The following is a 20,101-nucleotide window of genomic DNA, read 5'->3' as shown; positions in this document are numbered from 1 at the left end:
TCAACTCCACCTGGCCTTAAATAAGGGAATGGCTCAGTACCTGTGGATCAGGTCCTCTGTGCTTCCACAAAACACAACAGCCTTTGAAAATATCCTTCAGGAACTTAAGAGGGTGCTGTTGCCCACATGAGCAGGGTTGAATGAGCCATTTGTTAGTGGTTTCCCCTAGCTCCCACACCCTAGTTCTGGGTGTGGGAGCAAAACTCACACCTACATTCAGTGGCACAGGACATTCCAACTCTGTGAGTCCCTCTCCCCTTCCCTAGAGGCAAATTCATGTCTGCTGCTTCCATGAGAACTGAAGGCAACTCAATTCTTTAATGGAACATCCTTGCAGTAGGCTGTGAAGTACTATTAATTTCCACCCATCACTGAAACATGAAGGAACAGCCTTGTTATTTTTTTTTTAATTTTTATTTATTTATGATAGTCACAGAGAGAGAGAGAGAGAGAGAGAGTGTGAGGCAGAGGGAGAAGCAGGCTCCATGCACCGGGAGCCCGACGTGGGATTCGATCCCGGGTCTCCAGGATCGCGCCCTGGGCCAAAGGCAGGCGCCAAACCGCTGCGCCACCCAGGGATCCCAGAACAGCCTTGTTATTAATGGCTGTGCCTTGTACATGTTTTCTTTTTTCTTTTTTTGTACATGTTTTCATGTAACATCAGTTTATGTTGGGTTTTTTTTTGAACACTTCTCAGGTCTGGAGATCATCTCTCACACTGAACTCCAGTAGAGCCCAACACAATGCCTTCAGTCTTGATCTCAAGTTTTGCTTCATCTCACATTGGTCAAGTAAACTCTCAAACGGATGGAGTGGGCTAGGGACGTGTCCCCTGGGAAGGACAGGGGTAGAGTACCTGGCTTGATGTCTATTCTGGAAGAGGAAGGCCTGTCCAGACTCTCAGTCCTTTCATCTGCTTCTCAGCACAGTGGCTACATTCACTCTGGTCACTTTGTTTGTATAGGGGCACATGGCCGTAGGCTGCCCTAGTTTATCATCTTCAAGTTTATGGCCCAGGGGGCAAAGGAGACCTCTCCCTCTGCTCTGGTTTGAAAAATCCCAGGGAAAGACTCTGACTGGTCTAACTTAGGTCCCATGTCCATTCAGTGTTCAGAATTCTGATTAGCTCACACATCCAAAACAAGTATGAATGCACATACCACAGGGTAAAGCTTTTAAATGTAATAACCACTATCTACTATTTACATCATTTCCCCCTCTGAATTTTCATGATCAGAAATATAGTGATTTCTAGTTGTCCCTGTCTACTTAGGGTACAAATGGGAAATATGCTAATACCAGTTATAGGTTTTTGCAGAGAGATTTTCTATTTGGCCTTTTCAGACCCTGTACTCATCTTTCTCTAGTTTATTTCCTACATGCTGGATACTCCTTGCCTCCCAGTTTGTCAGATCCACGCTGTTTACAGAGATCATGGGTAGTGGAGCAGAGAGGCTGTGGATTCCCCTTACAGCTCGGCCTTGGAGAAATTCCCACATCTGCTGTCACAAGTAGCCCGACCCTGAGGCTCCCCTGGTGTTCTTAGAGATTGGTGCAGGTGGGTTCCTGCTACTCTTGGTAACTCCCTTCCTCTGTCCTCTGTCCCACTTCTCTGGGTACATACTGCAAGAGCAGGGATCGTATTGTCCTTTGATTAATTGACAAAAGGAGCCCATTGTCCCACCTTGGGCACCAGGAGTGTTGACCATCTAGATATCACCTCTGTAGGTGGCATTGTGCTTAGCACCGACTACTTTAGGAAGTGAAGGAACTGGCCGGTGATCAATATGATCCTGCCCATGCAACACACGGTGTGAGTCGGCCTTTTCCTGTAGAGAAATATACCTAGATGATGTTTCTATATGCGCAGAGGCAGTCCCTGAGCCCTGCAGTGGTCCCGTGTGCCCTAGGGATTTGCTACCTCCTGGCTCTTTGCAGATTCTGTCTCGGGATTCATCTGTCCATGTCCTGCCCTTTCCCGTCAGTAATGAATGAGGATCCCTGATGAGATATTTCGGATGAGACCTGCTGCCCATGTTGCTAAGGACATCTGTCCCTCCGTGGGAGGGAGGGGATGTTGTGCAGCCGGAATTCTGCCTTTTGGATTTGCACAAGATAAGGTACTCTGGGCAACCTGGTGGTAGCCATGCAGCCATTATCACATCCCATTGATCCAGCCATTCTGATTCAGAGTTGGTTTAATCATTAGCTCAATACAGTTTGATCTCCCACATGAAATGGAGATAATAATATGTGTCTCCTGGTGAAGTATTAAATAAGACCCTGTGGTGAAAGCTCTGTATGAACGCTGGCTCTGGGGGGCCTTGCACACGGGTAAGTGAGGGCACCCCCAGCTGAGAGGTGGGGTGCCTGTGACGATCGCAGCCCTGGAGTCTGTGCTTGGGGAGGCTTTGCCGAGGGTCAGCCTTGCAGCTCTTCTGCGTTCAATGGTGGCATTGAGTGTGATGTGCAAGCAAGGCCCTTCCACCAGCTGGGGAAGGGTTCCCCTCCTCTCACACGTGTTTAAAGCTGCCCCACCGGCAGAATGGAACGTGGCCCTACTGGTGTGGTGTCGAGGCTTTCTGTCTCCTCCTCTTGCCAGCCATAGCCCTGCTGGGGCCGACTGTGTCCTGGTGGCTACAGGCTTTATCTGCTTTTGCTCGTGTCCATGGTGACCAAAGGTGTCCCTTCCCTCTTCTCTCCACTAGAGAAAAGATCCAATAGGACCATCAGGAGCCCCATCTTGAAGGACCACTGAAAGTCCTTCTGGATCAGTGGGGATTTTTACCTCTTTGAGAAATGAGTAAAAGCCATGTACCCCTCACCTCAGTGAACAGATACCCAACCGTTCATGTACAATTTCTTGTGGCTCATGGAAACCCCACTCCACACCCCGCTTAAAACTCCTGGCCTGCTTCTCCTAGCTCTTTGGGCAGGATGCGCAATTATCCAGTGTGTCACTGATGATAATGCCCACGATCAGTTTATGACCTTGAGAAAAACATATTTTTCCACCAAAATATTTCACGTGGATGGCTGGAATTTGCTTGAAAACAGAAGGAGGGATTAACAAAAATCATTTTCTGATTTCACTATGGCCAGCTTTCAAGGCTAGAATGAGTGCAGTTAGTTCTGACTCCACCCCTTGCCTGGTACCCACCCCACCACGCACCCCAGGATTCTGCCTTCCCAGACATTCCTCAATGCCTATTTCATTCCACTCAGACACTTGGTAGCCTCTTGAAGGTGGGAGAAGGGCATGGAGTGGCATTGGAAGAATGCACTGTGATTCTGGTGATTCCTGCCACAAGGATTGAGTGAGGAGAAGGCAAATACAGGCAGAAGGCCAAATCTGGAGGGACACTGAAAATCTAGAGGTGGTGGCTGGGTAGAGTAAGCATGGCACCCAAGCATCGACACCAGGCACTGTTCTAATTCTAGACATGGCTTGTATCAGAGGAGCCAGTAATATGGGCTGATGAAGAATGAAGGAGTCAGGCACATGGGAGGTGGTCCTCTGAGGATTCTTTTTTTTTTTTTTTTTTTAAGATTTTATTTATTTATTCATGAGAGACAGAGAGAGAGGCAGAGACACAGGCAGAGGGAGAAGCAGGCTCCATGCAGGGAGCCTGACGTGGGACTCGACCCCGGGGCTCCAGGATCACACCCCGGGCTGAAGACAGCGCTAAACCATTGAGCCACCTGGGCTGACCCCTCTGGGGATTCTAGACTCATGTGGAAGGTCTAGTCCTAGGGCAAGACCCTGGAGGGCTAGGTAAGGGGGGCAAGGTAGGAGGAGCATCAGGTGAGACATTCAGGTTGGATGTAGGCAATAGCCCAACTCTGCAGCCAGCCTGGCCTGGGGGCACTGCAGAAGGAGGGGTTGCAACCCAGATCCTATTAGGGGGGCTACAGGATCCCCAGTCAGACCGGTTGGGATGGAGTGGGATATCGAGAGCTCAGTAGCTGTGGATGGACCAGGAGTCCCCCTGGGTGAGGGCCAAGTAGGCAGATGCTGTGGACATACATGTTGCCTGTTAAAACAAACAACTCTCCAAATGACAACGGCTCTGGAGTAGAAAATCATCTGAGACATCTGAGCAAGTGTGATTAAAACCATATGTGCAATTTTAATATGTGATCTTAAAATTTAAAGGCTAAAAATATTTCAAGACTGAGAAAATGCTTAAACTCCTCCTCATTGTTCCCTGGCTTTTAAGATTCAGTAGTCAGTGCAGTACCAGCCTGCCAGTCAGTGGCTCAGGGTGGAGCCGTCCAGGCCCTTGCAGAGGGCATGGCTCCTGTGGCCTGACTTGTAGGTGAGATCAGGCACGTGCCCTGCAGGAGGAACGAATGGGGAGGGGGAGCTCACATTTGCTGAGTGCCTCATATGGGTTGGGTATCCCACTCTGTTATCTCACTTGGTCCTCACAAAAACCTGGTAAATTGGAGGAGGAAACAGGCTCAGAGAGGTTAAGAAATTTCCCAAGGTCGCCCAGCTTGCTTGTGGTGCAAGACTTGAACCCACTCTGGCTCTCCTTCTAACCTGCTACCTCCCAGCGTCACTTTTGAGACATGCAAATGTGTGTTTCACAGCTCCGTTTTGGAAGATGTCATTTTGCAGAAGTGCTTGTGAGATGGGAAAGCCAGGGACAGTGGAGATGGGAGACGGCGCAGCTGTCCTGGCTGGTGAGCCTTCCTAGTGTTCTGGCTTTGTAGGTGCCCCTCAGTCCCTTTCTGCAGCTCTGCGTGGGAGAGACATCTGAGGGGCATTTGTGGTCACTATTAGTTGCTTATATAACTCCCGCTTATCAAGGTGGAAGGTAGGAGAAAGAGAAAAGCGCACAGCACAGAAAATGTGGGAGCTGTGATGACCAGAAAAACAAATGCCTGCTCTGGGGGAGGCGGGGTGCATCGTGACTGGAGTAGAAGGAAGCGTGGAGAGGCTAGGTCCTCTTGGCTGAGTAGGACTTCCAGGGGTGTGTGGATGGGCCTCGGGGGACAAGGTATCCCCTGAAATTACATGTAAAACATTATAATGTGTGCTTTTTGCTGGGGGAGGAGAGTCGACGGTTTTCATGGGCCCCGAGAAAAGACTGAGACCTCCAGAGTCTGAGCCTTCTGGTGGGGAGGTTGGAACCGATGCCGCATGCTTGTTCATTTCATTTTGCCCTAATGCTAAGAACAGAAAACTGGGCTTGTGTAGCACAGGATTTCTGGGCTAATCCCAGGCCAGAGATGCTGGTAATTATGGTGGCGGGATACACGGAAGGAACTGTATGCGGTCGTGCAAGAAAGCAGTTGGGGCTGCGCCCTCACCTAGTTTAGCTCTGCATCGTCAGTTCTACAATTTTAAGGGCCATTTAGAGAAACAGATGTATTGGGGGGAGGGTAGGGAGGGGGCAGGAGGCCCAGTAGAGAGGGGTGTACCTGTGAGTGCTGCGCGAGGCAGATCAATGGCCCTTCACAGCTGCACTCTCAGGAATCTGGGGGGGCCCCAGGAATCTGGGGGGCCGTCCTTACCTCCGTAAGCCCTGAGGTCCTGTCGCTTTTAGGTGAGGGTGGGTGCTCTGGCCACAGGAGCTCTTCCCCGGCCAGGGCCCTGGGAGGCTTGGGAGACAGGGTTGCAGATAAACACACATTTGCTGGCCCTGGGCTGCCCAGGCACTTGCCACGCGGCTCTTCAAGGGGCCAAAGCTGCAGAGGACAGTCTTGGATGTTTGCAGTTGGGCCAATCCATGTTAATCGTCCCTGCTTCCTAGGACACCAGGGGAAATGGAAATGGTAGTAGCTTGGGTCTTACCCCCTAGCTCATTAAGGCTGTGTTTGTTCACTGAGAGTCTGATCACTGGGGTTTAGGGGAGGCAAAAAGCCAGGAGAGGTCACTCTGGCTGAGGAGGTGGAGTCTCAGTGGTTGCCATGAGAGGTTGAGCTGTTTTGACCTCCATGACTAGAGTTCATCCCTTGACTGATGCTCTGAGTGTGTCCCTGTGGGCAGGGACGAGCCAGGCCTTGCAGCCTTGGACCAGTGCCCTCTGGTGACAGCGTGGCCCGCCGTGGGCAGTGTCACTGTCCACAGGGCTGCCAGACAATGACCAGAAGCACCTCTGTGCACACAAGGCTTGATATCTTGATTCTGGGGTGGCTTTGGGGAGAATGGAGGAGTATTGGCAGCTTTGTTTTCCCGGTTTCCCTGAAACGGGGAAAAGCAAATACCTGGTAGGCACATCTTTCTGTGCCCCAGACCTCTCCTCCAGTGTCAGGTCAAAGAGAGGGTCTCCCTCACCGGGAGCCTGATCTGGTGTAGCCTCTGGGAGAAGGACTCTTGCACACTTTCAGGGAGTGAGCACGTGTCTGTGGGATGTGGCTGGCAGGCAGCTCCTGTTTCCATGGTTACTAAATAGGGCAGGTTAGTATTAGGGCTGCCCAAGGAAAAAATGGCATTGAGGGCAATACTTGAGCTGGGGCCTTCCTCTGGCCTGCTTTAACCCTCTTCCCAGACAGAGGGGGCAGCATGTGACTTGAAGGCATGAGAATCTCCCTCAAGGGTCTACCTGGCTACCCTGCCCTGGCTTTTTTCACAGGCATGTCCCTTGGTGTAGAGGAACAAGTTGTCCAGGAGGCTGGAGGGGGATGTTAGCACAATTTCCCCAGAGTTTTGTGTGCTGCCCAGCATCCCTCCCTCTCCGTCAGTCCCTGGGGTTGCCCTAGAGACACTGACCCCTGTCCTGAGAAGAACATGGTCTGTAGAAAACCCGGAATCCAAATTTGGTCTTAAATCACATGCACCAAATCATCAGAGTGACCCCCTGCCCCAGGTCACCGCCTTTTCATGGGGCTGTGTGAGTAACAGATTTAATTATAAGACATTAAAAAATCTCTTATTTGTGTTTCCATGTGATTACATACCAGGTTCTGCAATCACGGGCTGGAGTCCCTGGTCCTTTGTCCGTTCACTGCTGAGTGACACGCTGTCCTGCTCTTCTGTTTCTTTGTAACTGCAATAGAATAATCACTGTTAGGAGAACGTGGGAGAATTGATCAGTGTGGATGCAAATATTGAAAAGCATAACAAGTCAGTGAAGGGCACTTTGCAAATTCACGCAATTATCATCTTTTGTTGCAACAACAACACGTTATTTTCATCTTCCTCCTTGGCCATTTCCGGAGAAATTTATTAAAACCATTGAATGCTATTTCAGGAATTCTTTTTGGTGTGGAACAAGAAAATTAAAAAGTGCTCTTGGCGTGGCTCAGTGGGTTGAGCATTGGACTCTTGGTTTCAGCTCTGATCATGATACCAGGGTGGTGAGATGGAGCCTGGCCTTGGGCTCCGAGCTCAGTGGGAGTCTAGGTCTCTCTCTCTCTCTCCCTCTGCTCCTCCCCAGTGCTCTTGCACAGGCACGCTCTCTCTCAAATACATCTTTTTTTTTTTTTTTTTAAGTGCTTAAGAAACAGTTACCTAGTAAGATGAGGCCACTCATTAATCCTGACAGCCAATTCTATGGGCATTTGGGGGACATTTGTGAGAGTAAACAGAGGTAGCCTTAGACAAGAGCCGAGATTCTACAGTGACCTGAAGATCTTCTGTTTTGCCTTTACCCTGGCCCAGAGCACTTGATCACTTGATGACATAATTCTTGGTAATTTACAAGTCTGAGGTATTTGCATATCTCTTTCAGGACTACACTTCATTCAGACTTTCTGTGGTTAGAGTAGGAGTTCAGAGGCTTTGACCAATCTCTCTGAAATTTTGTGTGGGATTTAAGGAGCTGCTTTCTTTCCTTTTCCCATAGTGGGAATGGTGCTTTTTTGTAGCCTCTTGGGGGAGTTTCTTACCTGGTGGAGTGTGTTTCCTGCCAAAGGAGATGAGCAAATGAAAATTGGGTCCCTTACCTGGTGGCTATAGGTCTGCTTGGGCCCTGACTGCACGTAGACTTACTTTTAAATCCCATCTAATAGAAATAAGGGCAAACAGAGCAAATGCTTGCTCATGGATACAGTATATGGATCTGGGAGGACAGTACCCACCTACCAACTGGGCCATCTCCAAGGGCCCCTCCAGCTCAAAAACACCATGAACTCTCCCATCCTTGATGCTTGCTTCCAGGTTCTTGGGTGGACTTTCCCGGACCCAGGAGCCCCCAGGGCTGCACATCTGACCTCCAAAATCACGGAGGAGAAGGACTGAGGGAGAACAAAGGAAGTCACCTCTCCCCTCCCCCATCATTCTTGTGGTGACAGACCTTTTGTAGCTCTATCCCTGCATCCTGTGTATTTATTAGGCTGCCCCTCTGCCCATTCAGGCCATGTTCAAGCACAGAAGCTGCTCACCAGGCATTGAACAAACAAGTCTCTATTTTTACAGGCAGACTTGACCTAGTCCAAAGGCCGAGGCCTCCTGAGGATTTGACACTAATCCTGTTGGATATTTCTCATACCTCCCTCATGCCTCATCTGGTGTTGTTCCTTTCTGGACTGAATAGGTTCTGTTTCTTCCTCATTACAAGTTTCTGCCTGTGTGAAGTTTTAGAAAGCTTCAGGACACATTCCAGGTTTGAGTGGCCGAAGCCACAGAAAGGTAATGTTTGGAACCATAGGACAGGAAGAGCTACAGGCAGAGACCGGGGTTTGATGAAAACCAGAATTGTTGAGCATCCACTCTAACTGGAATGCAAGAAGAGAAGCAGTCACTTTCCCCTAAAGGTCGTAGGAGGTCTTGGTGGGGGCAAAGGTCTACTTAGCACAGGAGAAATGCGTGGCTTCCCTGGGCCACCTGGTCTGAGTGCTGGATCTGGGTTAGGCAGAGAGGACAATTGAAAATGGAGTATTTGAAGTGAGGGAGGGAAGTGAGGTAAACAGTTGAGTCAGAGGAGGGTACACAGCTTGACCCCCATACTCCCAACAGACTGCTTGGCCAGGTGGGATGGTATGGGGGTGCTCGGGGTGTTTGCTGACAGACTTGCTAATTAAACACCAGAAGACAGTATTGCTTTGCCTTCAGTGATGGCTATGCCAACGTTATCAGCCGCAAACTGGCTGCCAGGAGCATTCTAATTAAAAATAAACAGTACTGTGGGTGGGCTGGGGTAGAGGGGCCAGGGACCCTGCCCATGTTTCTTAGGACTTCTAGGATTGGTCCTAAGGGAGAGTCACACCCCAGTCACCTTTTAGGTCCTTTTCTCAAAGGAGCCTTTGTCTCCACAAGGTGGTACGATATGTGCTTCCCTAACCCTTAGCTGCTGGGGTGGCAAGCAGATAAAGCGTCTAGGAGCAGATTGCCTGGTGTCCTAGCCCTGGGAAGGACAGACGGCCTGAGGGGGCTCATGATTTCTGACAGGTCTCTAAATTGAGGGGACAGCTAAAGCCCAAAGCTCTTCTAAGAGAGGTTAGAATTTCATCAGAGAGCAAGTCTGGTCACATGAGAATTTCTGGCACCGTGTGCATGGCAGGCTGGACACCAGCCTGCTAGAATTGAACGAGTGGATCGTATCGGCTTCAGCGGAGGGGAGAAGTCCCAGCCCGGCCCTGGACTGCGGGCAGGAGCAGCAGAGCCGTCTGTCGCCGCGGGGCTGGGGCTCTGATCACCAAGCCCCATTTCTTTTAACCCTAAAAAAAAGTGTGTGGTCCAGGGACTGGACACTGAACGATGCCTAAGGAATGCAGTGCTCTCCACGCCCTGTCGGCAGCCCTGTGCTGCTTCTACCCCTGCAAGCCATTCCTTGGAGCCAAGGTAGGTCGGTTTCAAGATAAGATGCATTGTAGATTGTTTTGGGGAGCCCTGAAAGCAGTAGTCTTCTAAAAGGCACCCGAAAAAGTTTGCAGCCTGCTGGTTGGAAAAACAGAGGCGCTTTCTTTGGCCGGGAGATCTTCCTAAGCCCCTAGTGATGTGCCTCTGCTGGAAGCAAAATCCAGCTGCACAGAAAGGGGGCTCCGAGTCTGCATTTGGGGATGAAGCTCTCTTTCTCAGGACACTCTGTCTCCTTGGGTGGAAATTCTAAACCAAAGGAACTCAGTAAGACAGACCTATTTTTCTTCTTTCTCTCTTTATATCTCCCTTCCCTTGTTGACAGTGGATGTGAGAGGGCTGAGCCCCTCTCTCTCCTGAACCCTCTGGTCCCTTATGTCAATCATGTATATAATATACAGAAACCACCAAAGACCTCCTTCCAAATTTCAGCCAGGTTCCAAACCATTTCAGTTCATTTGGAACTGTCTTTTCCTTACTGCTACCATTTCGAACCTTTGTTACAAGACACTAATGCCAGAGGTTTTGCGTAATACATCAGCCCACTGTTTATTTTGATGAAAATACTCAACCTCATTTGACTAATTCCAAGACAAGACCTGTGTTCTTTGTTGCCTGCCTGTGACAACACTAAGAACGAAGATTAATACAGGCTCTCCTTGGTCTGCGGGTTTGTCTGCCTTGGAAAAATCCTGTTGGCCCTTAGCTTGACCATGGAGCTCACTTATCCTTAGGAAATAGGAATCTAAAGCTCTCATGACATCCTTCCCACCCAGATGGTGGAGCTCTGTCTCCGGAGGGACTGACTTATTTCATACAATTGAAAAAGCTACCACAGGGTTATGATGTTCGGCTTCCTCCTTCTCCATAATGCTTAAAAGAAAAGAGCTCAGGAAAATCTATTAAAGGGAGAAAGAGCCCTTTGTAGAAAAATATACACCGAGTGGGAAGAGGGTAGGCTTCTGATTTGACTGCCCTGTTGGAGTGTTCAGAGTATCTTTCTCACCATTGAGCAAAGTTCATTTTTGTCTCTTTGTCAAGGGGGATGAGCAATTAGTCATCAATTAAAAGTGTTTTGGAGGGGGGATGGGCAATTAATCATCAGTTAAAAGTGTTTCCTCTCTGATTTAAGAGTCTCTTTCTATCCTGGAGCCCAGTGGGGTGATATGGGGACCATGTGGTTTCTGGCCTAAATATGGATCATTCTAGTGTTGGTAGATGAAGTCATGCCATTAACAGTATTTTAAAGCTGTCAAAGATAGACCAGGAGGTCCCAAAGGGACCGTGTGCTGCAGATTGGCAGTATGTTTTCACTCTAATAGAAGTCCTTTCATAAACCAGCTTTTGCTAATTCAGAAAAGTGCGGCTCAGTATGGATATCTGAGAAAACAGCTTCTAAATATCTGAGTGTGAGTGATGAGATTCTGTCGGGATGCCCCTGTTCCTCTGCAGCCGTGTCCAAGGCCTGTGCACAAAGGCCACAGTAATATATGGGGTACAGCCATCCTTGAGCTTCTCCCTCCCTGGCCTCCCCTGACCACCTTTTGACTGAGAGTAGAAACACCTCCTTCCCACCAGGGGCTTCCCGCCTCACCCCCAGTTGGGTGCATCTTCATAACACAGGGAGAAGACCTGACTTGCTTGCCCACCAGAGACTGACATTTCCAGACCCAACTTAGGGTCTCCCACCCAATGTCCAGGTGTGCTTCCCTGCACTGTTTTGCTCAGGTAGTTACCTGGGAAAGAAAGTCCTCCTGTGCTTAAATCCCTGCAAGAGTTGCCCCAGTGATAAGGCTGCATTGCTTTATTGACTCCTCCTTTAATTAGGGGTTTCAGGTCTTGCCACTCATAATTAGTTTCCGCTGCAATTAGGGTTTCAAAATTAAGTTGGGATTGATTGCCTGATAGCAAAGCGGAAATAAAGCTCCAGTTCTTGACCGTGTATGCTGCTTCACTTGGCATGGATTTCTCATACCAAAAATAACACTCTGGTAGCCATGGTAACTTTCCATTTGGTCTAATCCATATCATCTCGGGAGAAACTAAAATGTTATTAATAGTGTTTGTTGTATGGGAAGAAAACTAAAAATATAAAGGCTCCTTCATTACACAGGAGACCAATCACACTGGTGCTTTGAGGGAATAAAATCTTACTTGCAGAGATTTGTAGGAATTTAGAATGTATGCAGGGGCCTGGTGTGGACTTGCATATAAAGGCCTTGGAAAGGAGGCGGGTGGGGGGGGGGGCGGGGCAAGAATGAAGAGGAGAATCAGGGCTATGCAGTCTTTGCTGGGCTCCGGGGAGCTGAGGCCAGAGATGAAATGTTCCAGCCATGTGGAGGGTCATGACCTTAACATCCTGGGTGAGAAATGGAAAGGCTATTTTGCTTGTGCCCAATGGAAAAAGAATTTAGACTGAAAATATTACTGATCCATAACATTACTGGGGCACGTTCAAGTTCAAAAGTCCCTAAATATCGAATGTAGTAGCCCATCCAAGTGTAAGCTCTCTTTGGCAGGAGTGTGTGTGTGTGTGTGTGTGATAAATGACAGTTGAGGCCCGGTGCCCCTACTTTGAAGGCCTCACCACAAAAGCATTAGGTCATGGTGTCATTTTCTTACATTTGCAGAAGTTCTTTCAGCTTCCTTCGGAGTTCCTTCACAGGGAATGCAAGTGAGTTGTCTTATAGGAGTCTCAAAACCAGTGCTCCAAGTTGGCAAGGCAATAGTTTACCCCTTCCCACAGAGGAGAAACTGAGGCTCAGAGAAACTGCCTACCCAGAATCGTTTAGTGGGGCACTAGGGGTAGAAACCAGGTTCTATCCTTCATCTGGCTTGAAGCCCAGTGTCCTTTCTACAATATCACATTAAGGCCGTTGAAACCTAAACCGTGGGTGCCCGGGTGGCTCAGTTAGTTAAGCATTCAACTTCAGCTCAGGTCATGATCCCGAGGTCCTGGGATGGAGCCTGCTACTCACCTTTGTCTCTTATGAATAAATAAATAAAATCTTAAAAAAAAAAAAGAAACCCAAAATGAGATGATACTGTATGCATTAATACTTTAGTACACAGTGCAGTTGGGGAAAAATAGTGCAAACCTCAGTTTTTGGGAGAGACTTCATGGAATGGAAACGTAGCTTTCAGAGAACAGGTAATCCTGCAGGCCGTGGCAAGACCTCTTTTAGGTCCCTTGTGAACCACAGAAGGAATTTGGTGAGAAGCACAATAGATCCCATTGCTAGAACTGGCAATGAGACAGACCCTCACTTCTTGTCCCCATGTCTCTGATTTTTCTTCTGTGAGGTAGGGGGAAAGAAGCTGAATTTTGCCACCTTACCAATGGCCACTTCTGGGGAAGATCAGTGTGATTTTAACTCCAGGGGATCCTAAGGCAACTTGCAAGTGTAGAATAACCATGTTTCTTTCCTTTTCTTTTTTTTTTTTTTCTTTTGGTAAAAGATTTCATTCATTCATGAGAGACACAGAGAGAGAGGGAGAAGTACCTATGGGGAGCCTAATGTGGGACTCTATCCCAGGACCCCAGGATCACACCCTGAGCAAAGGCAGACACTCAACCACTGAGCCACCCAGGCGTCCCAATAGCCACGTTTCTGAAGAAGCCTCAACAGAGAGGTTGGAGTCAGTGGGTAAATGAGTCACTTCATCTCGGCTAACTTAGTGGTCTTGTCCATGAGAAGTCATGGCTTAGAAGGCAGTGGGTTTTAAGTGTATACTTTCCCACACGTAGATTTGGTCATCTTTGCGACTTAAATGGGGCTGTTGCTACTGTCATGTTTTGTTTTGCTTTCAATCCTTTCCATTGCCCCCAAAAGTATCTGGAGCTTCTCTGAATGCAATATGACAACCCGAGGTGTCCCATCTGCTCATCCCCAGAGGGTTGTATTCCTGGAACTTGTTTTCATTAGAAACTGCCTTCCTGTGTCAGAGCAAATGTGGTAGAGTTGAGGTCCTGCTTGCCTCCCCTGTGGCCGGTCCCTTGGTCTGTTTGCTGTGGTGGCAACTTGGGTCCTAGTCTACCATCCTGGTGCTGATGAGGGCCTGACTTGGCCTTAGTTGGTGGGGCTGATGCATCACCAGCACAGGCTGTGCAAGGTGAAAAAAGTCACTGGGGAGCTGTCTCTCCAGAGTGACTCAGTCCTTTCTCATGGCGGTGGCTAGTTGCTCATTTATCTCTCCTGCCCTCCAAAAAGAAAAAAGCCTAGCACAGCTTTTTTTTTTTTTTTTTTTTTTTTTTTTTTTTTTAAGAGACCTAAATGCATTCCATTGGCATCTGGGAGCTTGGGGGATCTGGTTTCAGCATCAGTGAAAGGAAGGACGTGCCTGACAGCGGCTGGGTCCCAGCATCCCCTCTCCACAGACCCCAGAGCTTGGATTCTGGCCAAGACCTTGTTTTTGTTGGAGAGACGTGGGTGGGAAGCAGAAATGAGACTGGGATCCTGGGAAAATTCTGTTAGTGGGTTTATCACCTCCAGGACTACAGAGAAACAGGCCTGTCCAAACACCGGGGAGGACGCTGGAGAGTCAGGGTGCCCAGGCCCCAGAGACCTTCACGCTCTGCCACCTGAGAGCTCTGCAGTACGTGGAGGACCAGGCTCCGTCGCTGGGTTTAAAGATGTCAGAGACAGCTCTGGGGTCTTTTAGCTGATGCATATTTGGGATGTCTTTAGGCCAACAGAGGAAACTCAGGCTGCCCTAGGAGGGGAGGGGAGAGGAGGGGAGCCTCATGGGTTTGGACTGCGGCATCTCTGTCCTCATCTGGATTTCCAGTGCATGTCCACAGCCCCAGGGGCTACTGTTGGAATCTGGCTCTGGCCATGAGAATGTCATGGCTTATTTTTCTGGCTTATGAAAGAGCTATGATCAGTCTTTTAGTTTGTATAGAGAACAGCTCTCCCCAGCGTCCACTCTGAAACACGTGTGCTATTGCAAAAGCAGTTCTGCACAAAGAACCAACAAGCTAGCTCCCAGTTTTCTTAATAAGATGGAATTTGAGCGACCAGTGAGCCAACCTCTTACTTACAGTTCATCTGCTCATCCCCCCACCGGCACTCCCAGTGTGTGTCCTGAGAGCCTCCTGGGTGCTGGGGAGACAGTGCAAGCTCCTGCCTGGAGGAGCAGTTGTGTGTCCACTGGGGAGGTGGACGTGCAAGCAGCTCTCTCCATGGTGTGCTGTGAGGCCCCGGCAACGATCTTTTTTTTTTTTTTTTTTAAAGATTTTATTTATTTATTCATGAGAGACACACGGGGGGCGGGGGAAGGGTTGCGCAGAGACACAGGCAGAGGGAGAAGCAGGCTCCACGCAGGGAGCCCGACGTGGGACCCGATCCCGGGTCTCCAGGATCACCCGCTGGGCTGAAGGCAGGTGCTAGACCGCTGAGCCCTACCGGGCTGCCCCTGTCTTAATGCAGCCCTGGGGCGGGGGGCTTCCTGGAGGAGGTACCATGGAGCGGCTCCTACAGGAGCAGTAGGTGGAGAGACCCGGGCGAGGGCCTGATGCACTAGACCTCAGGCCAAAGCTGAGGAGCAACGAAGAGACAGAGAGATTGGGGGGGGGGGGGGCCACGGGGACGGGGAGCAGGGAAGGTCTGGGGCCTGGTCCTTCTGCGGGGAGCAGCAGCTGGAGGAGCTTAACCAGCGTCTCCCCAACTCGTGCCCGTGTCCTTGAAGCTCCGGTCAGCTCTGCCGCCCCTGCTCGGCTCGCTCTGGTCGGCCTCCCTCCACCTTCTCTTTAGGCCCTTTTTAAACGCTCAGAATATCTTGTTTCCTCACAGCAGCGGGTCAGGCCATCAGGCACGATAATCTTCCGTCCCCACGCCCGCCCGCACAAGCCACAGCTATGGCCAGATCCAGATCCCCGCCTCCTCCGAGGATGAAGTGTCCCTGTCCCGACCACGGCCGGCCTAGCCACCTGTGCCCACAACCACCCCCTCCTCGAAGATTCCTCGCCGTTGGTCTCTCCTCAGCGACCTTCGGCCTGCCTCTCTCCACCAGCACTTCCCACGTAGTTTGCAAACATGCTTCGGTCTTTCTCATTCTAAAAATACTACCTATTTCCGTGTCTTCATTTCCTGATCCTGGTCTTCCTTCACCCAGAACCTGAGGAACATGACCTCTGCTTCCTCACTTCCCAGTGGCTACTCAGCCTCCTTCACCCCACCAGGAGCCTTGCCAAGTCCAGTGGATGCCGTCCAATCCTGATCTTATTGGAACCCTACTGTACTTGGCATTAGTGGCTCTTCCTTCCTGAAAGTCTGTTCTCTTGACCACTAGGACACTGCAGTCTGCTTATTCTCCTGGATCCTTCCTGACCACTCCTACTCCACTGCTAGGGACTGTCTTGTGTCCCCCCAAAATTCATATCAAAATCTTAACCTCGAGTGGGCTGTATTAGGAGGTGGTACATGGAGCCCTTATGAATGGGATTAGTGCTCTTACAAAAGAGATCCCAGGGGGCTCTCCAGCCCCTTCTGCTCCGTGAGGACTCAGTGAGAAGAAGGCTATCTGGAACAAGGAAGCAGGCCAGACACTGAATCTACTGGCACCTTGATCGTGGACTTGCCTTCAGAACTGTGAGAAATATATGTTTGTGGTTTCAGCCACTCAGTCAATGTATGGGTTTTGTTTGTTTGTTTGTTTTTTTAATAGAAGGTCCAATAGATTAAGACACTATCTTCAGTTTTTCTTTTTGGCATACCTCTTGAAGCCAGCATCCCCTGGCCCTCTTCTGATATGTCCTCATCACCCCATCTCTTAGGTGGGATGAAGCTGAGATAGACTCCCTCTCATTCCGAGGATTCCACAGCTTGTGCGCCCTTCTCCCCACAGCACCTGGACCCCACGGCCTGGTGAGCCACTCCCACAGATCTGCTCCCTCTGCGATTCTGTGTTGAGTGTGGTGGCTCAGCATCTTCCAGGAGCTTCCATGCCTTATCCTCCCATTCTTCTTTCATATCTCATCAGCTATGGCTTATGATTTTACTTGTAAACATTTCTCTCGTCTGTCTCTTCCTCCCTGACCCTACCACCAGTACTGTGCTAATTCAAGCCCCTCTATCTCTTGCTTGGAATTCTGGAGTAGCATCCTAACTGGTCCTCCTGCCCTAAATCTTCATAGGAAGTTATTTCATTTTCATGTGTGACATTTCTAGACATGGGGATTATATTATATCCTTAAGGCAATGCACTTCCCCATGTGAAACAACTGTAATTGCTAGAAGGTCCCTCCTCACATTAAGTCAAGATCTATGCACTGCAGTGTCTACCTTATTCTGCAGCTAAGTGGGCATAATAGCCCTTCAGATACATTTCTTCCCTCACATTATTGTGAGCATGTCTATTTTGAGACCAAATTGGTTGGTATGAGTGAACACCTAGAAATAACTCTGTGTGTGTGTGTGTGGGGGGGGTGATTCTAGATTACTTTCCCTAGGGATGTGAACCAAGAATATTTGACCATCATCTTGAGATGGTAACAGCCCAGTCCTTCAGCTGTTTCCACACAGCCCTCATGTTTCTTTAAGTCTGTTCTGTATGGACTAAATATTTCCAGTTTTTTGTATACTTTGGGAGACTTGGATTTTAGTTTTTAGTCAATCCCTTATTCTGTAAGTCTAAACAAATCATGAAAATTCAGGGCCTCGGTGATGTTTTCTCTAGGGATGTTTTCTCTTACTACCTGTTTAACTCTAGGGATGTTGTACAGATTCGTGAGATCAGAGTTGTGTTGTTTTAGGTGTCTTGGGTCTCTGAAGTTCAGCTGCTGTTTTTCCATTTCTGCTATGACCTCTAGCATGGTGATTGTGGTTTGCAAAAGCTTGTTAAATGAGATATGTGGGTGTCAAGTACTTTGAGCTCCTCTGGGGAGAAATACACCTTTAAAATGACGTGAGAGTTTTATTTTTTTTTTTAAAGATTTTATTTATTTATTCATGAGAGACATAGAGAGAGAGAGAGCGGCAGAGACACAGGTAGAGGGAGAAGCAGGCTCCATGCAGGGAGCCCAACGTGAGACTCGATTCCAGGTCTCCAGGATCACACCCTGGCTGAAGGCAGGCCCTAAACCACTGAGCCACCCAGGGATCCCGACGTGAGAGTTTTATGTTGGAAGTGGTAGAGTTGATGTTTGGCCAAAACCCATCTTGTGATGAATCATTTGGTTTTACTGAGAACCTACTGTGTTGGTAGTGTTGGTCCTGATATATGATGTGCTCATCCTAAAGCAGATGTCTGAGACAGTTGTTAGTCGTGGTATGTTTTTGGAGAGATAAATTTGGAAAGTGATTTATTCTATACCTCATGCTGAAAAGGTTTCTGAATCTTTGGATTTTCCTCTGTCTGTTTGGCATTTCTCGTTTTTCTTTCCAGTGATATCTCCTAGTGTCTTTCACCATGATGCATTTTGTTTATTCAGTAGTGCCTCATTCATTCAAGGTGAATTAAGAAAAGGGTGATGCATTTGACCCTGAACAACCCCTTCATGTAAAATTCATGTGTATATGAATTTTAACTACTAAGAGCCTACGGTTTACTGGAAGCCTAGCACAGTCAACTAATGTGTATTTTTTATGTTATATGTATTATTCACTGCATCCTTACAATAAAGTAAGCTAGAGAAAACAAAGTGTTATTATGAAAATTGTGAGAAAGAGAAAATACATTTATGGTACTGTGCTATATTTACTAAAAAAGTTCTTCATGGAAGTGGACCCACACAGTTCTCATCTGTGTTTTTCAGGGGTCAGCTATGTTTGAATTGATTTTGATTTTCTGATATTATTACTGAAGAGCAAATAGGGCATCTGTTTTGAAAAAGCAGCCATGTTCCACCAAAGTACTCATAATTTGGATTGAGATGAATTAACAAGTTTGAATTACCAGTGGGAAAGATTTCTGGCTTGGATCTCCTTGCATCTTGAACTTTGGTCAGCCCGTCTTCTCAAACCCTTGTCTTGGATCTGCCTTAGCCAGGGAGCCTCGGTTTCTCCTTTCTCCATAGATGCTAACAAAGCACTATTCTTATTGAATGGAATAAATCTCACTACCAGACCCAGTGATTAATATTTCACTTCATTGTCTCATTTAGCCTGTGTGCCGACCTGGTGAGAGAAGTATTAACGGAAGTCAAGAACATGGTTAAAGGGAGCAAAGCAGTTTACAGTGGGGTGGGTGAGGGTGTCATAGGTTGACTGGTACTCAGCTTTGATGTGAAACCTTTTATTTCACAGACCCACTGAATGATTAAGTGCAAGCAGTGACCTTCAGTCTTCATCCTGATTTCTCACTGGGAGGAATCAGAAAACAGGGCTACCTCACGGGGATGATTTGGATGTTGCTTCTCTGCAGGCTGTTCCAGGAAGTCATCATCTAAATTAGATCTAGAGGGGAAGGTATCCGCCACAGCTTCCAGCAGGGCAAGATGCTAACAAACGATTGTTGAAAATCTCATTGTGTTTCAGTTTGTCTTTTACCAGGGAAAGATGAGGCCCCCTTGGAGCTGAGCACTGAATGAGCCCATGGGTGCTTTGGCAAGAGGGTAAGGACATCATGGGCGAAGCCACCAGGGCAGGCAGCTGGGAAAGGAGATCTTACGGTGTAAGGAGTGTGTTGAACAATTTGTCACCCGTGTAGGTAACCACTGTGAAGGAGAGTGGCCACATAGGTCCATGTTGGGTGTGCTGCTCAAATTCCTCTTGCAGTTTTTACACTCATCAGTCTCCAGTGAAAAATAATTGTCAGTCCGCTGGTGTTCCATCAGAATGAAACGGAGCATCAAAAGCAATACGGTCACGATCCTGCAGGATGGGAAGATGTGGAGACCTTGCCCAGAGAACGATGGGGGATAAAAGGCATCAAGGGTTGAACATTCAGGGGAGCTGCGTCCTACAGAATGAGCCTAAAGCAATTAGATAAGCCTGGGGGAATCAAGTTACTGCCGCCCCTAGGGGATACGTTGGGTTAAGACTCGGACCTGCAAGATTTAAAATCAAACTAGTCTTTTTCGATCACGCAAATGGGAGGCAGAATTTTAATGGAAATCTCTCAGAACCTGGATAAACAAGGAGTTCCACAGTTTTTCTCTTCATATTTCCTATTCATAGTTTATGAGCCTCTTTTGATAGGTGTTTGATAAGGTTTGATAATGAATAAAAATGAAATCTCTTGGATTTGGGTTCTCTGGTGGGTTTGATGGCAGTTTCCTGGCTGCGCTAGGGGTCTGATGGCCCCTGAATCATCCTTTGTCTGTGAAAAGAAAAATCACAAGTAGTAGGAAAATGAAGCATCTTAATTTAATAGCAAATTACAAATCTGTTTTTAATGGCACTGGAGTAAGAC

At 48.3% G+C, this 20,101-nt stretch overlaps 1 protein-coding gene across 4 annotated transcripts in view; it reads left to right on the top strand.

Annotated features, from left to right (window-relative positions):
* Nucleotides 1–20,101, top strand: part of BCAR3 (BCAR3 adaptor protein, NSP family member) — a 156,163-nt gene that overhangs the window by 94,465 nt on the left and 41,597 nt on the right. The window contains exon 1 of one of the 4 annotated variants that reach the window (XM_072834567.1): nt 9,290–9,733. The exons of the other annotated variants lie outside the window; for them this stretch is intronic. Within the exon in view, the coding sequence (XP_072690668.1) occupies nt 9,650–9,733 (84 nt within the window). The 5' untranslated portion in view covers nt 9,290–9,649. Of the gene's footprint in view, nt 1–9,289; nt 9,734–20,101 lie in introns of those variants that run through there. 4 annotated transcript variants of the gene reach the window in all.

This window comes from Canis lupus, chromosome 8 (genome assembly GCF_048164855.1).
Source record: "Canis lupus baileyi chromosome 8, mCanLup2.hap1, whole genome shotgun sequence".
Lineage (NCBI taxonomy): Eukaryota > Metazoa > Chordata > Mammalia > Carnivora > Canidae > Canis > Canis lupus.
The sequence above is the reverse complement of the archived record's forward strand: the minus strand, read 5'-3'. Positions and strand labels throughout refer to the sequence as shown.